Source organism: Haliotis rubra, unplaced genomic scaffold (genome assembly GCF_003918875.1).
Source record: "Haliotis rubra isolate DU_JTF1 unplaced genomic scaffold, ASM391887v1 Scf114, whole genome shotgun sequence".
NCBI classification, from domain to species: Eukaryota; Metazoa; Mollusca; class Gastropoda; order Lepetellida; family Haliotidae; genus Haliotis; species Haliotis rubra.
Genome location: NW_025765048.1, coordinates 192,363 through 214,102, shown reverse-complemented (window position 1 = coordinate 214,102; position 21,740 = coordinate 192,363). Strand labels below are relative to the sequence as shown.

At 38.8% G+C, this 21,740-nt stretch overlaps 1 protein-coding gene across 1 annotated transcript; it reads left to right on the top strand.

Moving 5' to 3' along the window:
• The first annotated feature begins 5 nt into the window (after nucleotides 1-5).
• On the top strand, nucleotides 6-21,641 carry LOC124252754 (WD repeat-containing protein 6-like). Its single transcript, XM_046686409.1, has 25 exons — nucleotides 6-309; nucleotides 680-778; nucleotides 1,374-1,452; nucleotides 2,094-2,160; nucleotides 2,402-2,520; nucleotides 2,938-3,085; nucleotides 3,441-3,668; nucleotides 3,833-3,893; nucleotides 4,057-4,106; nucleotides 4,777-4,881; nucleotides 9,865-9,938; nucleotides 10,202-10,353; nucleotides 10,467-10,573; nucleotides 11,369-11,533; nucleotides 11,732-11,896; nucleotides 14,003-14,077; nucleotides 15,216-15,395; nucleotides 16,010-16,073; nucleotides 16,345-16,410; nucleotides 16,863-17,373; nucleotides 18,050-18,558; nucleotides 19,187-19,330; nucleotides 20,104-20,201; nucleotides 20,553-20,614; nucleotides 21,495-21,641. Exons 1-25 carry the CDS (start codon nucleotides 213-215, stop codon nucleotides 21,574-21,576), a joined length of 3,507 nt encoding a protein of 1,168 aa, XP_046542365.1. The 5' UTR covers nucleotides 6-212; the 3' UTR covers nucleotides 21,577-21,641.
• Nucleotides 21,642-21,740: the final 99 nt, after the last annotated feature.

Genomic DNA, 21,740 nt, shown 5'->3' with positions numbered 1-21,740 from the left:
AAACATGTGTTGATGGTATGAGCCATAAATCAATGAGCGTGGTCATTAATAGTAAACCCACAAGTTCAATTGTAAAAATGTGATTAGTCGAATTTAAATTTCTAACGAATTGGGTATTGTGTGAAGGTATTGTCACAAAGAAACGGTCAGTGTATAGGTGATTTTGAGAATTATGTTTGTCAGACCTTCTTGAAACTAGATTCAACTAACAAATGGCGACCCAGGTAGTGTCTGACATGTCCATGAAGACTGTATTCCATACTGGTCCCGTGACAGCGTTATATATCATCAAGGGGCATGTGTTAGCAGGTAGGAAGTTTGAAGTTCACTCTGTAAACATGTTGTCTTAATTAGGGATTGTTCATATAAATAATGACTGGTGGAAGGAGGGGTGTGTGAGTGTGTCTGTGTCATGATGATGATTATTATGTTTTTTTTGGAGGAGCATGTACAATGTGAATGACCTCCCCAAGATTTATGTTCAAAGTGAGTGACCCCCCTGCATATCATGTACAAAATCATACAAACCCCCCACCCACACACACACACACACACACACACACACACACCAATTCCCCTACTTCCTAGAACAAAATGGTTCACATATTCTGATGATATTATTAGATAACCTTTTCAGCATCGAAATCAGATGATTGTATCTCTTCTTGCTCTCCTTCAGGGATAGGAGGCAGTGTGTATGTGTTTCATACAGACAGGAAGGAGCGGGTGGCCTTGCAGTATGTGCTTCCATGCAGGAACATCCATGGGATTATCAGGGGTAAGAATGTGGTAATGTATGCTTCATAGAATCAATGTAAGTGCAACTTTTAGTTGTTCATCATTTTTGCACATTCATTTTCCATTTGGATGAGAATGTGCCTTGTTGATAATCTCAGTTGATAGTACAGCAGACTCAATTATATCTGTTTTCAAATGATGCCTTGACATAGTCTTTAATTTGTGTTAAAACCTTGTTAACATTCTGATGCATTCACTGATTCATTATCACATCTGTCATGCCTATGTTCTTAGAGATTCTTCTTAGACATCTGTTCTCTCACTATCAACTGCTTGCCTTGTTCTGCTTGATTAATTACAGATGTTACTGCTATGCCATGATGTCTATAAGATTGTTAAGCTATCGCTGCCATGACCAGTACAGAACTTAAGTTTCACATTGTCAGATGAGACATGATTTGATAGCCACACAATGAGACTGTCCTTTATGTACAAGCCTTTGGAACTTGCTTAATAGTCTCTTCATAGTGTGACACTTACTTTTAAACCAAATAGGGACTAAAAAAATGATTCATTGTTTGCTTTGTTTAAGACATATTATATATATCATTGCTATCCCCAATTAATTGTTTCAGATTTAACAGGAAATATATTTTGTGCCTTCGGAGAGAAGTGTTTCAGAATTTTCTCTGTATCAACTGACCCTGAAATAAGGTAAGAACACTAATGCATTATAATCTTAGAGTTTAAACACAGTTCAACATGCACAACAAGTCATTAAACATTGTGAGATCGTTGAACACAAGCACTTTGTTTTGTGATTTTATGTGTTAAGTGCTTTTGTATCAAAGTGAAGAGCCATTCAAATTGTAGACAACCACCTGAGCACTCTTCTGCGAGGCATTGGAAAGACAGCCATGTGAACAACAAAATTATAATTATCAGTGATAAGAGTTGTAACATCTTGGATATCTTCACATATAGATGACACAGTTATGCCCACTGCAAATAAAGCCACCGTCCTATCATGTTCGGGGCGGTGGCCTAGTGGTTAAAGCATGTGCTCGTCACGCCGAAGACCTGTGTTCGATTCCCCACATGGATACAATGTGTGAAACCCATTTCTGGTGTCCCCCGCTGTGATATTGCTGGAATATTGCTAAAAGCGGCGTAAAACTAAAGTCACTCACTCACTCCTATCATGTTCTATCAAGTATCATTACCTAAGAGTAATGTAAATGTATACTAATCAAAAGAAGTTAAGGAACATCCAATTTTGTATATTAGCTCGACTTCTTAATGTTCGTATCTTGTTAATATGATGTCTATATTTATGTTTGTCAACCATATTTCAGAGTTGACTGTCATGATGAAGCCGTTGTCTTGGAAGACTGGATTCTTGATCTCAGGTTTATGGCAGAGGTGTGTTTATATTTGTGTTCGATCTTCAGTCCTTTCCTTGAAAAAACCCAACACCTATAGTCAAGAAATAATCAACTGTCTGTGGACATGTTAGAAGTAATGTTAACACTTTCAATGTTAATGAAACATTTAATACAATTGTCAAAATATACAATATAATTGTTTCAAAATAAGAGTAAAGGAAATTCCACTGAATGAAATTCAAATAGAATCATAACCGTTGAATGTTTTGACATTTCAGCCCAAGTCTCAGCGATGTGCTCAACTGGCTGTGACTGTGGCTCACAATGTGATTCTACTGTGGGACATAGCATCAAGGATGCTGCTAGAGAGGGTGGACTGCACGGAGAAGTGCATTCTGTATCCTTGTCTTCAACATGTCTCTGGGGCTGGACGTTTCTTGAATTAGTGTGGCAAGGGTAGAATGGTAATGACATGCTTAAAGTCTTGATAATGTCAAATGTACCATAGAGACATTATTTTGGTGTAATTACCCATTACAGGTTCTATCTAGACTTGCTCAGGGATGATATTTGACTCCAAGTCTACAGCAAATGATTGTAAAAATTCCCAGTTTGAATTAAAAATTCTTTTCTTTTATAATTTGGTAGTATTTTCCCTAGTAGGCCAGACAAAACAATTGTTCGAAATCCAAAATTAACCGCTGCATGAACTAAATTTGTGTATATCATAAAGTACGACAAGGTGGATTTTGAATAAATAAATGACAGCCAATGTCGATGTAGTTCCCTAGGTTATTATTCTTTAACTGTAAAGTTACTGCGCTCACTTTATCAACTCTTCCTGGCCCACCCTGGTCCTTGCTGCAGGGACAGTGTTCAATCAGGTGATCATCTGGTCCCCTCACAGAACTAGGAATGATCATGGACAAAGGGAGGTAATCCACAGGCTCAAGGGGCATCAGGTGAGTTGTTTCCATCCATAACAACCTATCACCACCGTGGTCCTGTCTCAAGAAGGCATGCTACATTTTGGAAAAGGATGTGGGCATTTTGTGATTTAGTCATTCATTTTCTGTAACTCAAGTAATTTTGTTGAAAATTTCTCAGTTGGTCTTCAAGTGTTGTGATAAGTTTTCTCTTCAGGATTCTTAACTGCATAACACCCTTATAAACATGATAGAAAACACACTGTTGTACACATTGTTGCATTTAGAATGTAATCATAGAGATGATTACATTATACATGTTTATGAAAAACTTCACAATATTTTGAGAGAGTGTATATAACATCAGTGTTGTCATCTCATCTCAATTCAGGGTGTGATATTTTCAATTGACTACAACCCAAAGTCCAGCATCCTGGCATCCGTCTCAGACGACCGCACAATACGACTGTGGAAACTGACCTTTCCCTCAGAGAGCCTTGACCCTTCCGTCTCAGCCTGGTGTGGGATGGAGAGTAGTCCATTGCTGACCTTGTATGGACACTCGGCCCGCGTTTGGGACATAGAGCTGCTGGCGGAAATCTTTGTCAGTATAGGAGAGGTAAGATAGTCAGTGGCTAAGAACCAAATACTGTGTTCTTGTAGATTCATTTGAAAACAGAGCTCCTTTCTTCTAATAGTTTAGGTACCTCTTGTAACAGGCAACAGGATATTCGAGTGAAATGCTGATTAAGCTGTTGTGATACTTATCATCTGCTGTTTCAGGATGCGACATGTATAGTTTGGGACTATGCTGGCAATATACTACACAAGTTCAAAGGTCACAAAGGTAAAGTTCTGCATAACGGTTTAAATTGTGGCCCATATTTAGTGTTGTTGAGTTACTATGATTGTACTACCTGATTGTATTACCTATGTTATACAACTTTTATACACAACTATACCTACTATATATGCATTAGAGATTAATGATTTATTTATACAATTTCAGGAGAAAAGTATTTGGAGTCTTGCCTGTGACAAAAGTGGAAATTTTGTGGTATGTAGAATTAAATGGTTGTATTGTCATTATTGTCATGCATATTTAAAATTTAGCCAAAACACCACCAGTACTGCCAGTGTGAAGTTCTCCATGTTTAATGTGTGCAGGCTATTGACATTGTGTTGCTGTCAACCCAAATGTGTGTAACACACATGACTGGTGCAGTTACGAACTGGCTTCAATATGTTTTGCATTTATGGTGTTTTAAAAACGGAAACACTTTGCACACTGTGTAACATCCCCATGACATTGTTCTCTACAGTAATATAGCTAGCTCTGTTGTCAGCCTATCGGAGTCTTATCTGTTGGTAGATGGGGCCTAATTTGTTTTGGTTTACGGAAACATTAGCATGGAATAAACTGCCTTAGAATCACTTACAACATCTATTCATATCTATTTATGAATATATTTAGGCCTGCTCTTCTTGTATTATAAAATCACATTGAGAGTTATGTTTCATGTATGATCTTATGACCACCATCAGGAGTATGGTCATTGTAAATACATCTGAAGATCAGTTTATACTGATACGGAATAAAACTGTGGATCAGTTTACAATGAACTACACACTGGTGAATCATGGCACCCTGACTCCTTATAGACAGGTGACACCTGTGACAGATGACACTGTATTTCTTTATTGCCACACCCTTTGATGTGTGACAGGTGTCGGGAGGAGGCGACGCCAGCATCAGGATGTGGCTGCTGGATGATGATGACCGTCACCAGGAGGCGCCACAGTTGTGTCTGTCTGTACCCTCTCACTTACAGGTATGTGTCTGTGTGTACCACAGGGGTTTGAATCACTGTTTGGACAATAATTTTTAAAAATAAAAATCTAGATTTTTGTAACTGTATATTGTTTTTATATGTTATGAGTAACTTATATTTCAAATTTGAACGAAATCGGTGAAGAAATGGATTTTTTAGAAAATTCTCCCGCTACACTTATTACATAAAATACACAAGGGATGACACTTCGCGATGCTCAGAGCCTGTTGAGAAACCGCACCGCCTACGGTGACTATTTTAACGCGTCGCGTCGATCAAACCTTACGTTTTCACAAAACAACGTGTTGAGCTTATAGAATTATTCTTTTGGCCTTCTGCTCATCGTATTTAGTTAGTCTAACTGCATTTCATATTTGACCACTGACCCTCGCGATTACCACTACCCTCCGTTTGAACAAACATCTGGCGCCCTTAGGTAAACATCGACACTGTCCGAAACTCTCGGACTGACTCGAAACACAAAGCGGCTCTCATTGGTCAATTTCCCGCGTGTGTGGGGAAAACAACAACAAACATGGCTGACAGGGCACTGAGAGGTGCCATCGATGGCCATAATCTGTTGATTTGGGGCCAGCGAGCGCAGGAAGACAACCTTGCACAAAGATCAGATAAGAGAGTCATTATCAAGCAAAGGCAAGCAGTAAGGACTACATGGCCACAACAGGATTGGCAGCCAGCTAACATCGATGGGGTTACGCTCCATCGTTTCACCGGCATTCTTGATGGGCGGTGTGTATTTCTCTGTTATTTTTTTCATTATTATCAAGGTTATTTCCTCCATATATAATTGTTGTGCGTTATATGAACACTTATACATTTGTGCCTTCAATGAGGTTATGACCGCGTTTAAATCTTGCTGAAAATGTCAGTCAGTTTGACATTCTTCGATATACATACGGAAAATGTACTGTCAGATGGGCAAAGATACGCACGTGTTTTATTTTCTTACATAGCACATACTCATTTTCGAACACCATGTTTTCATAACATAGTATCAAAAAATACTAAAGTCAGAATTGGGGGAACGAAGTATGAATGTATAGTAATCTATTGTCCATAGAATTTCCCAGTGACATAATTGGCACTGCATCATGATTTCATAACAAACATCTGCCTCACATAATGACAGATGTAAATCAAATATGTGTATATTGAAAATATTTCTTATTATAAACACGAAACTTTCATATAAAAAAGACATCAATGTTCGAGGGTTACTCCAACAAATTGATTCTGTATATGAATTATTTGTAAACAACATCTGATTGTGAATGGTTTTAACAGAAATGTAGTTCAATTTTATGTTTGTGAAAGTGTTCCAGAAGTTTAGATAAATTTGTTTCACTGTAAGGAATTCATATTATTTCACAATATTTAGTTTGCAATCACCAATGCAATTTTTTTGTGTTGATAAACTCGACTCTTTTTCCAACATCATTTGTCATCTCATGTACAATACTAGCAATATAAGAACTGTTGGAGTTATGAAATATTCATGACAAATTTAGTGTTTTATAGAAATGGGAAATAAATATGTAAGTAAAGATTCAGTTTGTATATGGTAATTATGTAATCTATCATTATGGACAATGAAAGGCATTGATAGATCACAGAAAAAATGTGTTTGATTGTTTTATTAATTTTGAGACCATCCATAGGGTTTATCCAGGAACAAATAGGAACAAACGTAACTGGGTAATGAAAACTATTTGATAGATGAAAAGCTATCTTGATACCCACTATCATTCCCTGGTAAGGGGTTAAGAGGTTGGATGGCTGTAGTTTCCTTTATTAGTACCAACAAAGGTTTTCTAATGATGCACCCTATCGTATAATGGATGTTGCAGTTTGTAGCATTTTGATTGTTTCAGGGGGAATATATTACTTTTAGGATTGAAAGTGAATTCATGTAACTGTTTTTTATGATTTTGTACTGAAGAAATGACATGAAATCAAAATGTTTCTTGATATTTTCTTGATACCCACTATCATTCCCTGGTAAGGGGTTAAGAGGTTGGATGGCTGTAGTTTCCTTTATTAGTACCAACAAAGGTTTTCTAATGATGCACCCTATCGTATAATGGATGTTGCAGTTTGTAGCATTTTGATTGTTTCAGGGGGAATATATTACTTTTAGGATTGAAAGTGAATTCATGTAACTGTTTTTTATGATTTTGTACTGAAGAAATGACATGAAATCAAAATGTTTCTTGATATTTTCCAACAAGCATATATATTTTGCCTGAAATAACTGCAGTCAGATTTACAATATTGCTGTGTATATATGAATATGTTGACTAATGGGGTAAGGTAATACAGGTATGATTAAGAAGTTAAAATGTAATTCATATATGACTGACTCAATAGATGAGATTGAGAATTGATTTTTAATGGTTTCATTGTTGATAATGCTTGAGGTTTTTGACTGAACTTCAGTCACAATTATTTCTATAAGAGTTTTTCAAATTTTAGAAATTCTCCTATACAAGGGAAATGACAGAATGATGTAATTTTGATTACTTTCACAATGCAGAAAAAAGCCTATTTGACTATGTTCCGCAACATGAGGATGGCGACAATAAGTTCAACTATCGTAAGGATGTCTCACTGATGTCTCACTATGTAGGCAGGTATTACTGATTGAAAATGTATTATTGAATAAAAGTATCAACATGTGAAATGTTTGTGTGTGTTGTATTATACTGTGGAAACTGTATGAAATATTGAATATTAAATCAACAATCATCACGAATTGATATTGAATTGGAAGTCATTGGATATAACTGAAAATGTTGTTGACCTATCATATTACATGTTAAATCTAAAAATAATCTATGAATTTACAGAAGTGAAATATTTTCCGTTTCCATGTGCTTGACATTTTTATAAGGCTGTCAGATTTTCATTATATTGCATTCACCACCTAAAATAATTTTACTCACCATGACAGAATTTCTAAAACCATTTTCGAAGTTTTCCAAACATATCAACTGTCAAAACAATATTCAGCTATAATTGCACACGTGGAAATTGACCAATGAGAGCCGCTTTGTGTTCCGAAGTCAGTCCGAGAGTTTCGGACAGTGTCGATGTTTACCGGAGGTGGCCAGACGCTTGTTCAAAACGGAGGGTAGTGGTAATGCGAGGGTCAGTGGTCAAATATGAAATGCAGTTAGATCGAACTAAATAATGATGAGCAGAAGGCCAAAAGAATAATCTACAAGCTCAACACGTTGTTTTGTGAAAACGTAAGGTTTGATCGACGCGACGTTAAAATAGTCGCTACTGCGGCGGTTTTCGATCAGGCTCTGAGCATCGCGAGTGTCATCCCTTGTGTATTTTATGTAATGAGTGTAGCGGGAGAATTTTCTAAAAAATCCATTTCTTCACCGATTTCGTTCAAATTTGAAATATAAGTTACTCATAACATATAAAAACAATATACAGTTACAAAAATCTAGATTTCTATTTTTAAAAATTATTGTCCAAACAGTGATTCAAACCCCTGTGGTGTGTACCCTCTCACTTACAGGTAAGTGTCTGTCTGTACCCTCTCACTTACACGTAAGTAAGTGTCTGTCTGCACCCTCTCACTTACAGTGAAGTAAGTGTTTGTCTGTATCCTCTCACTTACTGGTAAGTAAGTGTCACCAGTACCCTCTCACTTACAGGTAAGTGTCTGTGTGTACCCTCTCACTTACAGGTAAGTGTCTGTGTGTACCCTCTCACTTACAGTGAAGTAAGTGTTTGTCTGTATCCTCTCACTTAGAGGTAAGTAAGTGTCTTTCTGTACCCTCTCACTTACTGGTAAGTAAGTGTCTGTCAGTACCCTCTCACTTAGAGGTAAGTAAGTGTCTTTCTGTACCCTCTCACTTACTGGTAAGTAAGTGTCTGTCAGTACCCTCTCACTTACAGTGAAGTAAGTGTTTGTCTGTATCCTCTCACTTAGAGGTAAGTAAGTGTCTGTCTGTACCCTCTCACTTACTGGTAAGTAGGTGTCTGTCAGTACCCTCTCACTTACAGTGAAGTAAGTGTTTGTCTGTATCCTCTCACTTACAGGTAAGTAAGTGTCTGTCTGTACCCTCACTTACAGGTAAGTAAGTGTCTGTCAGTATCCTCTCACTTACAGGTAAGTGTCTGTGTGTACCCTCTCACTTACAGTGAAGTAAGTGTTTGTCTGTATCCTCTCACTTACTGGTAAGTGTCTGTGTGTACCCTCTCACTTACAGTGAAGTAAGTGTTTGTCTGTACCCTCTCACTTGCAGTGAAGTAAGTGTCTGTCTGTACCCTCTCACTTACTGGTAAGTAGGTGTCTGTCAGTACCCTCTCACTTACAGTGAAGTAAGTGTTTGTCTGTATCCTCTCACTTACAGGTAAGTAAGTGTCTTTCTGTACCCTCTCACTTACTGGTAAGTAAGTGTCTGTCAGTACCCTCTCACTTACAGGTAAGTGTCTGTGTGTACCCTCTCACTTACTGGTAAGTGTCTGTGTGTACCCTCTCACTTACAGTGAAGTAAGTGTTTGTCTGTACCCTCTCACTTGCAGTGAAGTAAGTGTTTGTCTGTATCCTCTCACTTAGAGGTAAGTAAGTGTCTTTCTGTACCCTCTCACTTACTGGTAAGTAAGTGGCTGTCAGTACCCTCTCACTTACAGGTAAGTGTCTGTGTGTACCCTCTCACTTACAGGTAAGTAATGATGTGACAGACTAAGAAGAAACTCTGACTAAAAGTGTTCATCAGAGATGAAAATTTATTCTTGGTCTGTTGAAACTGTAAGTAGTTGTGGCAGGACTGATGTAAGTCTATGAATATCAGAAACGTATTATATCTCAGGAAAATCATTTACTGTTATTAGAGATTAACATTATTTCTGGGCTATTGGCAGTGATTATTGCTGTAGATAAATGTTCTGAACACCCTGACAAGGGAGAAGGCAGATTAATGTTACCTTGTGTTTCCTCAGGGTGAGAAGGATGACTTTGCAAGGAGCGTCGCCATGTGTGGGGTGGACATTGTTATCATCATGACCAATGGAGGGTAGGGACAGAACAGTCTAACACTGGTTGTCATTCTTTGTTTTCAATAATTTTTGTATTTTTATAACCATAATGAATATGTTATGAATTAAAACATATATCTCATTATATAAGATTTAACACAAACTTATTGTCTGTGATTTGGTACAAGAACTAACCAATGAAATCCATAGATTCCATCAGGTGAATATGAAGTCATAACATTTGTTAACATTTATGCATATTAATTGGATATAACCTGACAGCAGTTATCTCCCCTTGTAGGTGTCTCCTGCAATACAGCGTCTCATCTCGTACCTGGACGTGTCTGTATCAAGATGCACTCTTCTCCTCCTACACTGTCATGGCTGTCTCCCCTAGCAACACTCTTGTTGCTATTGGTAACATAACTGGCACTGTCAAGGTCTTTGATGTTGGTACGTTATACATATTTTCAGGTTATTATTCACCAATTTGAAATAAAACCATCACATCCCAATTTAAACAGTCCTTTTCAAAAATAAAAATGACAGTTTTATCTGATTCCCAGGTACTTGTGAACTGTGCAGTGGTGGTCAGATGTTTGAAGGGAAAGTGTTTGGACTTACCTGGGTGGACAAAGAGCACCTGCTGATAACTGGGCCACAGGGGGTGATGGTAAGTTTGTCTCTGGACAGTCCATTTCTTAATTTCGTGTGGCTGGTAGTCAGATACTTATTTTAAGTATTAGTCAGATGTAGCTCAATTCCCTTCATGTGTATGTTTGAAGCCATATTCTGGTGTACGCATTGTGAAATAGCTTGACCTGTAAATCATGAAATTAATGCGTCATTCACGCTGGCCCCTAGCGACAAGTGCAACTCAGTATTAATGTGACCTCACCCTAACCCCAATGGAATATTGGAGGAAGAAATTGTTTACATGAGGGTCACCCAAGGTGTATTTTATCAAACCTGATTCCAGTCAACAGCAAAGAGCTCTTTGAATACACAGTGCCATTTAGAAGTGGTCAGCCATGGAGGCTGAGTGGGTTAGATGGCTGACTTTGTGTGCTAACTATTAGGTGTCTGACCCTGAGGTTGTGGGTTTGAATCCCGGATGGGACTCCACCTAACAAAAGTACTAGAAGAATCTGTACTTTACTGAGACATTTTCATCCCAAATATAACGTGTTACAGCCAAGAGCTCTGTTTGCTATTCCTGAGAACTAACTCTGTAAAAAAAAATCATGGTTGTCCATTATGTGATTTCACATTAGCATGTGAGTGACTCACTGTTATCTTAACACAGCAATAGCCAACCTTTTATGTACAGGAGACTGGTAGCTGCGACCTCATGTCACAGAGAAGCAGGTGGCCTGGACATCCAAAATACAACAGATTTGCTCTATTATGTTACCATGGTTACATCCAGGCTTTTATCTAAACACTTGTATCCACATTCTACTTTCAGTACATTCTGTCAGCCCCCTCCCTCAGCAAGGCTGCCTGCCTGACCCTGCCGGTTTGTAAACAGAGGTGGGCGTCAGCAGGTGCTCTGTGTGCTGACCTGGGGGTACTGGTGTGTGGAGACCGGGAAGGGACTGTACACTGCTACCACATCATCCAGGGGGCCCAGGTATGTGACAGTTGTCTCCCCTTGGAGTATGGCCGATGTCTTGCGTCATGTTATTGTACAAATCTGTGTATTCATTCTCCAGGATCACCTGGAAAACGTTTTCATTATTAGTCAGATTAAGTACATTATATTGAAGTACACTGAATCTTTGTTGACACTCTGTCAGAGATTCATCAACTTCATAGTCTTTGTTTTTAGGAAGCCCCCACCCTCCCATCATCAAGTTTTGCAAAGATTCATGGGAAGGCTGGTGTTACAGATGTCTGTTACCATGGCAACACTGTATACACATCTGGCCGTGATGGGCAGTACAGACAGTGGGACCTGACAGACAGGGAGCTCAAGCTGAGGAGTTCACACAGGGTCAGTACGCAGGTTATACCATCACATGGTGGTGGATAAATGGTATATTTTATAGGAGAGAAAACAAATATATTTTAGAGGATATTTAGGAGATAAACCTAGTGTGTTTGAAAATCAGAGACATGCTTTACTGAATTGATGGCGACTAAATTTCAATTAGGAACCCAACGCCAGAGCGTGAGGTTTCAATTGAAATATTTAGTCGCCATCAATTCAGTAAAGCATGTCTCTGATTTTCAAACACACTAGGGTTATCTCCATTCTACCATGAACCATTTAAAATCCGAACTTCCTCGCCTCTGCGGAGGAAGACACTCGTAATCCGCATGGGACGCAGAGGCGAATTGAACTCGCCTGTAAAGGGAGCGGTAGGTGCTGTTCGTTATTTTTTAACATTACAACATAACAATATTCTGTCCAAAGAAATCAAACTACTGTTTATTCAATGCAATTATGTAATACCCGAGATCTTGGGTTCTTTTTCATCCCAACTCCACACGACTAAAAACCAGCCTATTGTTTTGTGTGCGGTGAAACTGTACCCCCTGGCCACACTATAATGGAATCGCCCTGACCTACTTATTTTCTTGAAGTAGACAGTTACGCAACAGTTTGAAATGGCGGACGAGCCAGTGTTTTACATTTTGCGAAAGGTTGAAATTTGAAGTGACAGTGGGCAATACTTGACTGACTGTGAATCTGAACCCTGCAGAATCGAAGAATAGATCCTTTCCTGATCAACCTACGACCTGTAACTCACCAAAGACTGTTGATTTTTATGACCGACCGATCATGATTTCACGTGCATCTGCCTCCACCTCGCATGCGACAAAAGGGTGACAGTGCTGCTGCTTAGTGTACATGCGACTTAACTTGTGATTCCTTGGAACTTTGTTTTCATCGTTTGGGACTGGACTGTGTCCAAGCGTTTTCAAAGTAGATGAACATAACAGTGACAACCTTGCGGGGAAGCTGGCAGAGGGCAGAATTATTTTGTGAACGATGCAACGGGATATGATGGAGTATGACTATGAGTGGCATAAATGTGGTGTTTCGACAGACCGTTAGATCTATCTTGCAAATTTCCCATTCTAAACGAATTAAATATACCATTTACCAGGTAGGTAAATGTTTACTAATGTTTTGCTGCATATTTTGTATAGATAGGGATGTATTTTTACAAGGCTTTCTGATTTATATGTTAGATATTGTTTTGTTTATGTTTGGGGCTGTGTATTGTAATTGAGTTTGAATATTTTTATAATAGAAGGTAATATGATAGTGAGGTTCCCTCATAATTGTTGGGGGCGGGGTCATATAATTGTATTTTCGAGTTTAAATAAATGTTTTATCAGCATTTCCATCCGTCTGTTGTGTTGATATTAGTCATGTTGGTGGTCAAGCTGAAGTAGCGGCAGCAGTGTTCTATAATGCGCTAGTGAAGCGCAATGAAATCAAACGCATTCCAAAAATTTCCAATTGCCTATGTGGAATATTCGAAAGTCAGCGTCAAAATCCACGGAGTTGTTGTTAGGATCCGCCATCATTGTGGTCAAACGGAAGTAGTTCTCACAATAAGATTTGTCAATGCGCGGTGAAGCGGCCTTACAATCAGATGAGCGTCAATCCACAATTGATGCCGTCTGATTTTTCTGAACAACCAATCAGAATCTAGTATTTTCTTGATTCATGGTAGAATTATCTTTAAATGACCCACTGGAAAAGTTTCACTTGATAGATAACCACCCATTCCACTTTCTGAGCTAATACCTTCATTAATGTGAAAAATGATTGAAATCAATTCTTTTAAATAACTAGATTAACAGTAATACCTTCACAATCATTAACAGACTTAAAATGTGGACAACAGTACGTTAAGTGCAACCCTAACTCTGCCCACTGCATTAATATCAACCCTGTAAACAGCAGACTGCTAGAAGACATGGCATTGTTTGGTTTTGTTTATGGGCCAAGATTGGAAAGAAACTTGGAAAAAGGACCTGCGGTTTATTTACAAACAAGTAACTTTCTTATTTGAACTGTTTTATCTTAGAGATGTGAGATGTATGATAACGTAGACCGTGTACCCGGAGTGTTGTGTGGCAGGTGATGAAGGGGATGGACTGGATAGACCGGCTACAGGTGACGGCAGACGACACGTTGGTCTACGGCTTCCACTCAGTAAGTTGGACAGGTATAGGGGACACTCTTAAACAAGTCCCCCGTGAAGATGCAGGTTAGAATTGGTTTTCAGCTGCCAATGCAAGTATGACTGGGTGGTCAAGGTTTGCTGATTTCATTAATACTGATAATGTCAAGCACTCATCTGATGCAGACCATGTCACATAAATGAAATATTGCTACAATAAAACAAAAACCTATAACTGTAACAAGTGTGTCCAGCTATTTATTTGCATGAAAAATCTTGGGTTTATGAGGAATTGATACAATCAATAGAAGGAAAGAAGAAGCATTGAAATGTTTTATTCACCTGGGATTTGGGGACAAATCTTTTAAGGTTCTCATCATCCGTTTTTTGACACAAGAATTGATGGATCATTTGTAGGCACAGTGAGTCTCATTGTGTACTGTCATAGTGTGTTGACTTGTATTCTTGCTCATGCTGTCAACCACTTGTTTGTCTGCAGCAGACATTTGTGGCCTGGAGGAGATGTTATTGTTTCGGACTGTTACGGACTGTGACGTTGAAACAGCATTCACTCTCTGTATTGTGCAAAAAAAAGAGTTAACCCACAGAACTCCAGATAAGATTTAGCTCATGTGGGTAGTCTACCCTCTGTATTTTTTTTGAGTGGGTATTATGAATGTTGAGTGGGTATTTCATTTTCCATTACCCACTGCTTTCAAATATGTGCGTATTTCAGTCATTTTACTCACCTAAGTATATGCCATTGAGTAAGTTTACTAAGCAGGTATGTTCTGCCTTGTCATACCTAATCAAAACCAACATAAATATAATGGAAATGATTTCATAAAAAATCACTCATCCTATACTGACAGTACAACACTTGTCCTATAATAACAGTACAACTTTATAGCAGTCGATGTCTTTTTCATTAAGCAAACGATTTTTATAAATATATTCCGTACGCATTTGTTTTAAACTTTCTGCGTATCTAACATTTTAAATGCGTAATTGGTACGCAACAATTATTTTTCAATGCGTAATTCTATGCGTATTTTACCCAGATACGCAGCTTATCTAGGCCTCTGAACCCACATCATGTCAGCTCTGTTAGATTTCAGGGACATTAGATGTAAAACACTCCAAGATCCAACAAAACTAATTCTCTTCTAGTCTCGCTTTACGCTTTGGAGTGTGACACAGAATCTACGACTGATGGACGTTGAGTGTGGAGGAGGACATCGAGCCTGGGACTGTCAGCTGAACGGGAAGATCGCGAGGTTTGTTTACCTGAAGACGAAACACATCCTGGTCTGTGACACAACTTGCAGGTCAAGACAGGTCATTCTCAAGGTCAGAAACTCAGCAGCTTGAAGCATCTGTCCATCTTGTTTATTGAATGTGGACGTCATGATATACCTTCCTTCTCATAGAATCTGTTCCAAACATGTACTTGAGCAAATTTTGAAATTTGTGACGTTAAAAAGTGGTGTAAGAAAAATACATTGTAGATTGTAAATGTCCCTTTGTCAAATACACTGTTTCACCTGCTCATTTATAGATACTTCATTTGATTAGAGGGCGTTGGATAGCGTTGTTGTTAAAACTTTGGCTTGCCAGGTTGAAGACCCAGGTTGAGTTCAGATGGGTGCAATAAATTAATCTCTTGTTTGAGTCCCCAGCTTCGATATGTGGCAACTACTAATGTTTACACTCACTTGTATTTAATTAGTTTGTTTAGTGAAAATTCATAAGCTCCTGGCTTCAATTGTCTACCTTCATTATTACTTTTGTTGTTCTTATACATACATATGTAACCTCTCTGCATCGTAGTTTTCATTCATCTGGTGAAGGAGTAAGAGTATACACTGAAACGTTTGGTTTCTTTTAATTGACTTAATTTCTTGCATTGATGTGTTTCACATCGAAACACCATTCAAAGACATGACAAGGACTGTATTTTCCAGGGGTGTCTCCATGGCCGAGAGTTGTGTGATGTCCGGCATATCACAACCTACCGAGGAAAGGATGGTGAGTTTCACGTCTATTGATATTACTGGAGCCTCTTGTGTCTGGTTTCCTGATGAACATTTTAAATAATCCCTGGGTGATGATGATAAGGAAGGATGTTTGGTTGAATAATGTATCAACTGAGGCTGTGAACTGACGCCATTGTTTGGATAATGCTGCTACTTCAAAGGCGAACTGTTTTATTCTCTTCCAAAATACATGTGTTTAGTATCAGTAGTCATCACTGAATGGTTGGTTGTATACATCAGAACAACAATCTTGTGTATTTCAGGTAACTCTGTGCACATCCTTGCAACTTGCAGTGAGGATACGACAGTACAACTGGTGTCTATTTCTTGTATCCTTGTTATGAGAGTGAGTGAATGGTGTTTATTTCTTGTATCCTTGTTATGAGAGTGGAGTGGAGTGGTGTCTATTTCTTGTATCCTTGTTATGAGAGTGGAGTGGAGTGGAGTGGAGTGGAGCTACCTGGAAGTGATACGGGTTTACATTTTTTGAAAACCAGGAATACATGAATTGAGCTGAAAAACCTAAGAAATAGTAAGGGAGAATTTCAGATTCAAACCCTTTATCATAGGTTCCCAGCACCCATTTTAGCATGTAATCTCCATAATTTACTACAGTCTTACAAGGAAGCATTTAGCATCTGCCATTTTGTTAAAAGAATTCTGTATATATTTGAAAGTGAAATCATGTTATTGCTGAGAAATGGGTTAAGTCACACTTAATGATAATATTGTTAGCAGACAAGACTGTATGAATATATGATTATCCTTAGCTCATCCTCAGCACACAGGGGAATATCCCAACTCACAGTCCATCACACACTCCAAGGTCACCTGTCCACTGTAAAGACACTTGCTGTTAGTTCTTCTACCAAAGGTCGAGGTCATTTACAAGTTTGTGAAAATATAATCTTCTCTGCTGGGGGTCGTGCCCAGATACAGGTATGGAAGGTGAAGGTCAACACTATAAACATGTCAAAAGGTATCATCTCCAAAGAGAGTGACCAAGGGGAGATAACCAATGTGAAAGATGCAACACTGGAACGTAAGCTCCTGTTGAGAGACGATAGTCACATTTCCCAGTCAGATGGTGACAGTCCATGTTCCTATGAACACCTGTCCTCAGTGTTCCTGTGTGGGGAGAGGTATCGTGGGAACAGATCGGCGGATGGAAGTCAGTCGGACCCCGAGACGCGGGTGCTGTGTCTGACTGCTCTGTGTCTGAGGGATGTGTCTGTGGACTATCCAGACTCTTTATACATCGTGGGTGCAGCATGCTCTGATGCCATCGTCAGGTAGGTTGTGACAGGGCATTAGTTACCTTAATAACAGAGAGACATTGTCTAAGTTTCAAAAGGTAAATAATTATAACTTCTCAACACAGACCACTTAAGGGGATGCATACTATTCATGGGAGCTGTTACCCATTTAAATACATTTGTTACCACTTTCTGCATAGAGTATTGTTGTGGTTGGACGATGTGTTTTGCATTGATTAAATTGGAGCTTAAACTTTGTGATTTTAAATTTTATGCAACCTTCATACGGTAAACTAAAGTTTGACAACACATGTTGTCAAACTCAAGTTTGAGAATGTGAACGTTTCATCAACCCGCCACCAAAACCAATTTCAGAGTTGTCAAACTGAGAAATAGGATTGGTCTGTATTCTCACCAACTTTTTCATCAAACTTTCAGTGTTGTCAAACTTGAGTTTAACATGTGAAGTGTTGTCAAACTCGTGTTGCTCAGAAACTACCAATTGCAGTCAATGAAATTGTCATGTGATAGTTTGGTCATCTCGTCAACTCGACAAGTTTGAAAACAAGTGTGACAATTTTAAAATTTTAACAAACATGTGATGTCAAACTTTAGTTTGCCGTTTGAAGGCCGCTTTACAGTTTCTTTTGGCGGTATATTTAGCCTCACATAAAGATACCGCTGGAATAAATCAACAGTCATTCTATTTCAGGTTGTTTGGTTTTGATGAGAGCCATAAATCTTTGACACTCCTACAACAATCAAGTTTCCATGACAACTGTGTGTTGAAGGTCAATCACATCATCCACAAATCACATTCAAGGTCAAGGGTCATATTGCTGTCAGCTGCAACTGGCGGAGAGATTGCATTGTGGGACATCAGCCATATATGTCAAACATACGCAGAAACCTGTTCGTCACGTGAAACACGTTCACACCAGACACATATATCAGGACAAGAAATAGATCGTGAACAAATGGAAGAACACTTAAAACATAAGTCAGCAAATGAGTCAGTTGATTCTGAAAGGACATCGTCCCTGCTCAACTCAGCTGAAGATCGTAACACGACCGGGTCTGTTGCCGAGTCACGACGAGTGTACTCCAGTCGGCAGTGTCTGCGGACATTAGATGAATCATTGCAGCGTCCCATGAAGCCTGCTGCTACAGTAAAGTGCCATCAGTCTGGGGTGAATTCCGTGCATGTCTTCAGTCTTGGAGGTAGGACAACATGGTCGGCGATCTAACCCACTCAGGCATTGGGGCTTCCACAAAAGATGGAAGTCGAACAGCTGTTCCATTTTCGTTGTAGTCACAGTTGCTGTGTGGGTTAGAGTGCTGACTTTGTGTTGTGTAGATCTGGCGTGTCACTCTGAAACTGTGGGTTTGAATCCCAAATGGGGCTCTAGCCTGAAAACTGCAGGAATCTATACTTTACTGTGAAACTGTAATTCCAAATATAGCACTTATTACATTGACTACTTTCTAAATGGCATTGTGTATTCATTGTTGACAAGCCTGTTTGCACAAACATCATATACTTGAGAGTAATGGCAGAATAAGTATCATCACTATGGTGACCACTCATTACAACTAATACTCAATTTTACAATATGCAATGAAAAATTCAATGACACAATCGTGATCGTGAAAGTTCTTATTACCAGCCCTAATACAAATTTGCATGCAGAAAATCTGTTAAAATTGTTTTGTTTGGCATATATGTGTAAAGGAAACCTGCTACTGAACATCAATAAAATCAAATAAAATCAAATAAAATCAACTTTCAAATTGTTCTTGATAAATTTATAAATGTTCCACATCTTCTCTTCTGTTTCTGTGTCAACAGGTGATAGATACCTGATTGGGAGTGGCGGTGATGACAACTGTCTGACGGTCACTTCCATACACGTCACTGCTGCGGGAGATGGGATGGACGTATATGTGGAGAAGTGTTGGAAGAACGTCCACGCCCATGCAGCACAGATCACAGGTATATCTACCTAGTACAGCAAAGTGGAATATTTGGTTGAACATATGTATTTTTTAAACCAATATACCAAAGTTGGAACAAACTTGAAATCTCAGAAAGGTATCTGAGTACAGTTCTAGCTGATTTTATAGAGGTGATTGCAGCCCCTATGCTTAAGACTTGCCATGTGCATTTATAATATGTGTCTCGGTTTGTGGAAAATGTACTTGATCTGGTGTATAATGTCTCACATAGTCACTAGGCTGTGACCTCTACGGAACAGACTCCAAGCACCTGTACGTTTTGGATGAGAATTGCTTGTTCACTGTGTATTGCCAAGTCAAACATCTATAGTGAATTTTTTTTACATAAGTATAAAGGAAACAGTTGTTAAAGTATCTTCATAAAATCTAAATTAAGGAAGAACCAAGTCTTCACTTTCACTGTCATCTAGACTTGGCAGCTATTGTATATTTGGGTGGGATTTATCATGTTTAGAGCTTACTTTTGTTTCAGGGGGTGTATGACAGAACATTTGGGGCCTGGTTGATTGTGTTGTTTCATACTCTGACCATGTAGATCGTTGCTCATGATATCCACCCCTGGTTTGTGTGCTGTATGCTTGTTTATTTACATGACATGATGATATTGCTGGAATATTTCTGACTGTGGTTTATAGCTCACTGACGTATGACTTTAAACAACATCATGTTACATTTGTCATGTAATGTGTAATGTGAAATGTGTACTGTGAAATGTGATATGTGATATGTGTAATGTGTACATATTTATAGGTGTGTGGATTCTCTCTGACTGGCTTGTTGTTAGTGCATCCATTGATCAGAGGGTGTGCGTGTGGGAACTCTCGGATGCTGATTCCCATCATTTCAAGGTAGGTCAGCATCCTCTGTTCACAATGCATTATTATCTGAGTCTTGCTAGGCCACACATCAAACTTTTAGAATAATCTGTTCTTAATAATATACAGAAAATAGTCTGAATTGAAATTTATCTACAATGAACAAGCAAAAGTTTACAGTGAATTCAATGAGAGAAAATATTTTCAAATTTCGACATGTTAACTGTTATTTCATCTTTTAAAGTGTACACTTTTCTCTTGTTGAACCAGACATGGAGACATGTAGTCAGGTTTGAAGAGTTTCTGTGTAGTTGAAAGTGTTGTATGTGGCTGGTTACCATACATAATGATAATATGAACACAATGACTGTTTCTGTCCAACAGATGGTTGCCTGTCAGTATGTGCACTTCTCAGACATTTCAAACATGGACGTCTTTCACGAAGGGTAACAGTATTCTTGTTAATTAACATTATTACCAGGTACTTTAATGTGTTGCGACCGCCTCCGTGGTGTAGTGGTTAGAGCGTCCGCCCGGAGAGCGGAAGGTCGCGGGTTCGATCCCCGACCACGTCATACCAAAAGACGTTAAAATATGGTACTTGTTGGTCCCTGTCTGGCGCTCGGCATTAATGGGTACAACAAGGACTGGTCGGCTCAGAGTCAGTATAATGTGTCTGAGTGGGGTATTCATGCTTCACTGCGGCATGGTATCTCAGTGGGCTAGCACTATAAAACCAGCTTCAGTCTGGGCTAGTACAAGCAGCCGCACATACACATACACACGCATGCACGTCGTCATATGAGCGAAATATTCTCAAGCACGACGTTAAACCCAATTTCACCTCACCTCATCTCACCTAATGTGTTGCTCTAGACTATCTAGAACACATTCTGTACCATTTCTCTACCACCAGAACCAATGGAACATGTCACAGTACACTCTGTATAATCCTTGGTACAGGAACTGTTGTTGGTCAGTAAATACAAATACTTACACCCTATATGTTATGTATGGAAGAGTTCCTTTGGCTTGGGTCAAGGGGGAAGATGGACAATCTGCTTAAAACAGATGTTTGATAAGACATCGTTTCATTGCTGTATAATGATAAATCCTGAGATTTCCCTGCTGTCTGTAAGAAGCGACACAAGGGGATCTGATGGCGCTGGAGATCATTTGACTGTCAGGTTTGTCTGCTCCAAACTGTAGAGATGAACCTCGTATTACTCACTAACTCACTGTCATATGAGGCAACATTGTTAGGGCAATAATGTCTATCTGCGTCTTTAATAGTTCATAATATCCTTTGTTTACATTTACTTTCAGGTCTATGGTATACATGTTTCTGTGTGGCGAGGGACTCAACGTTTTACATATAGACACAGGAGAAATGGAAAAGAAAAAATGAGAAAACACTGTAATATTTATCAGAGAAAGAATAAACAACTCACCTGAGTATGTGAGCCTGTTTCATGCTGTTTCTTTGTGATGTTTCATCAGGATGGGTAGATGAGTACAGAGAGCAGGCACTCTATCAGCTTGTTACAAAAACGTCATGATATGAACACAATA

Excerpts from the sequence above, each read along its gene's own strand:
- LOC124252754 (XM_046686409.1), top strand. The coding sequence starts at position 213 with ATGGCGACCCAGGTAGTGTCTGACATGTCCATGAAGACTGTATTCCAT. Across the intron at positions 3,669-3,832 it reads TCTTTGTCAGTATAGGAGAG|GATGCGACATGTATAGTTTG; the intron begins GTAAGATAGTCA and ends CTGCTGTTTCAG. Across the intron at positions 18,559-19,186 it reads GCATGTCTTCAGTCTTGGAG|GTGATAGATACCTGATTGGG; the intron begins GTAGGACAACAT and ends CTGTGTCAACAG.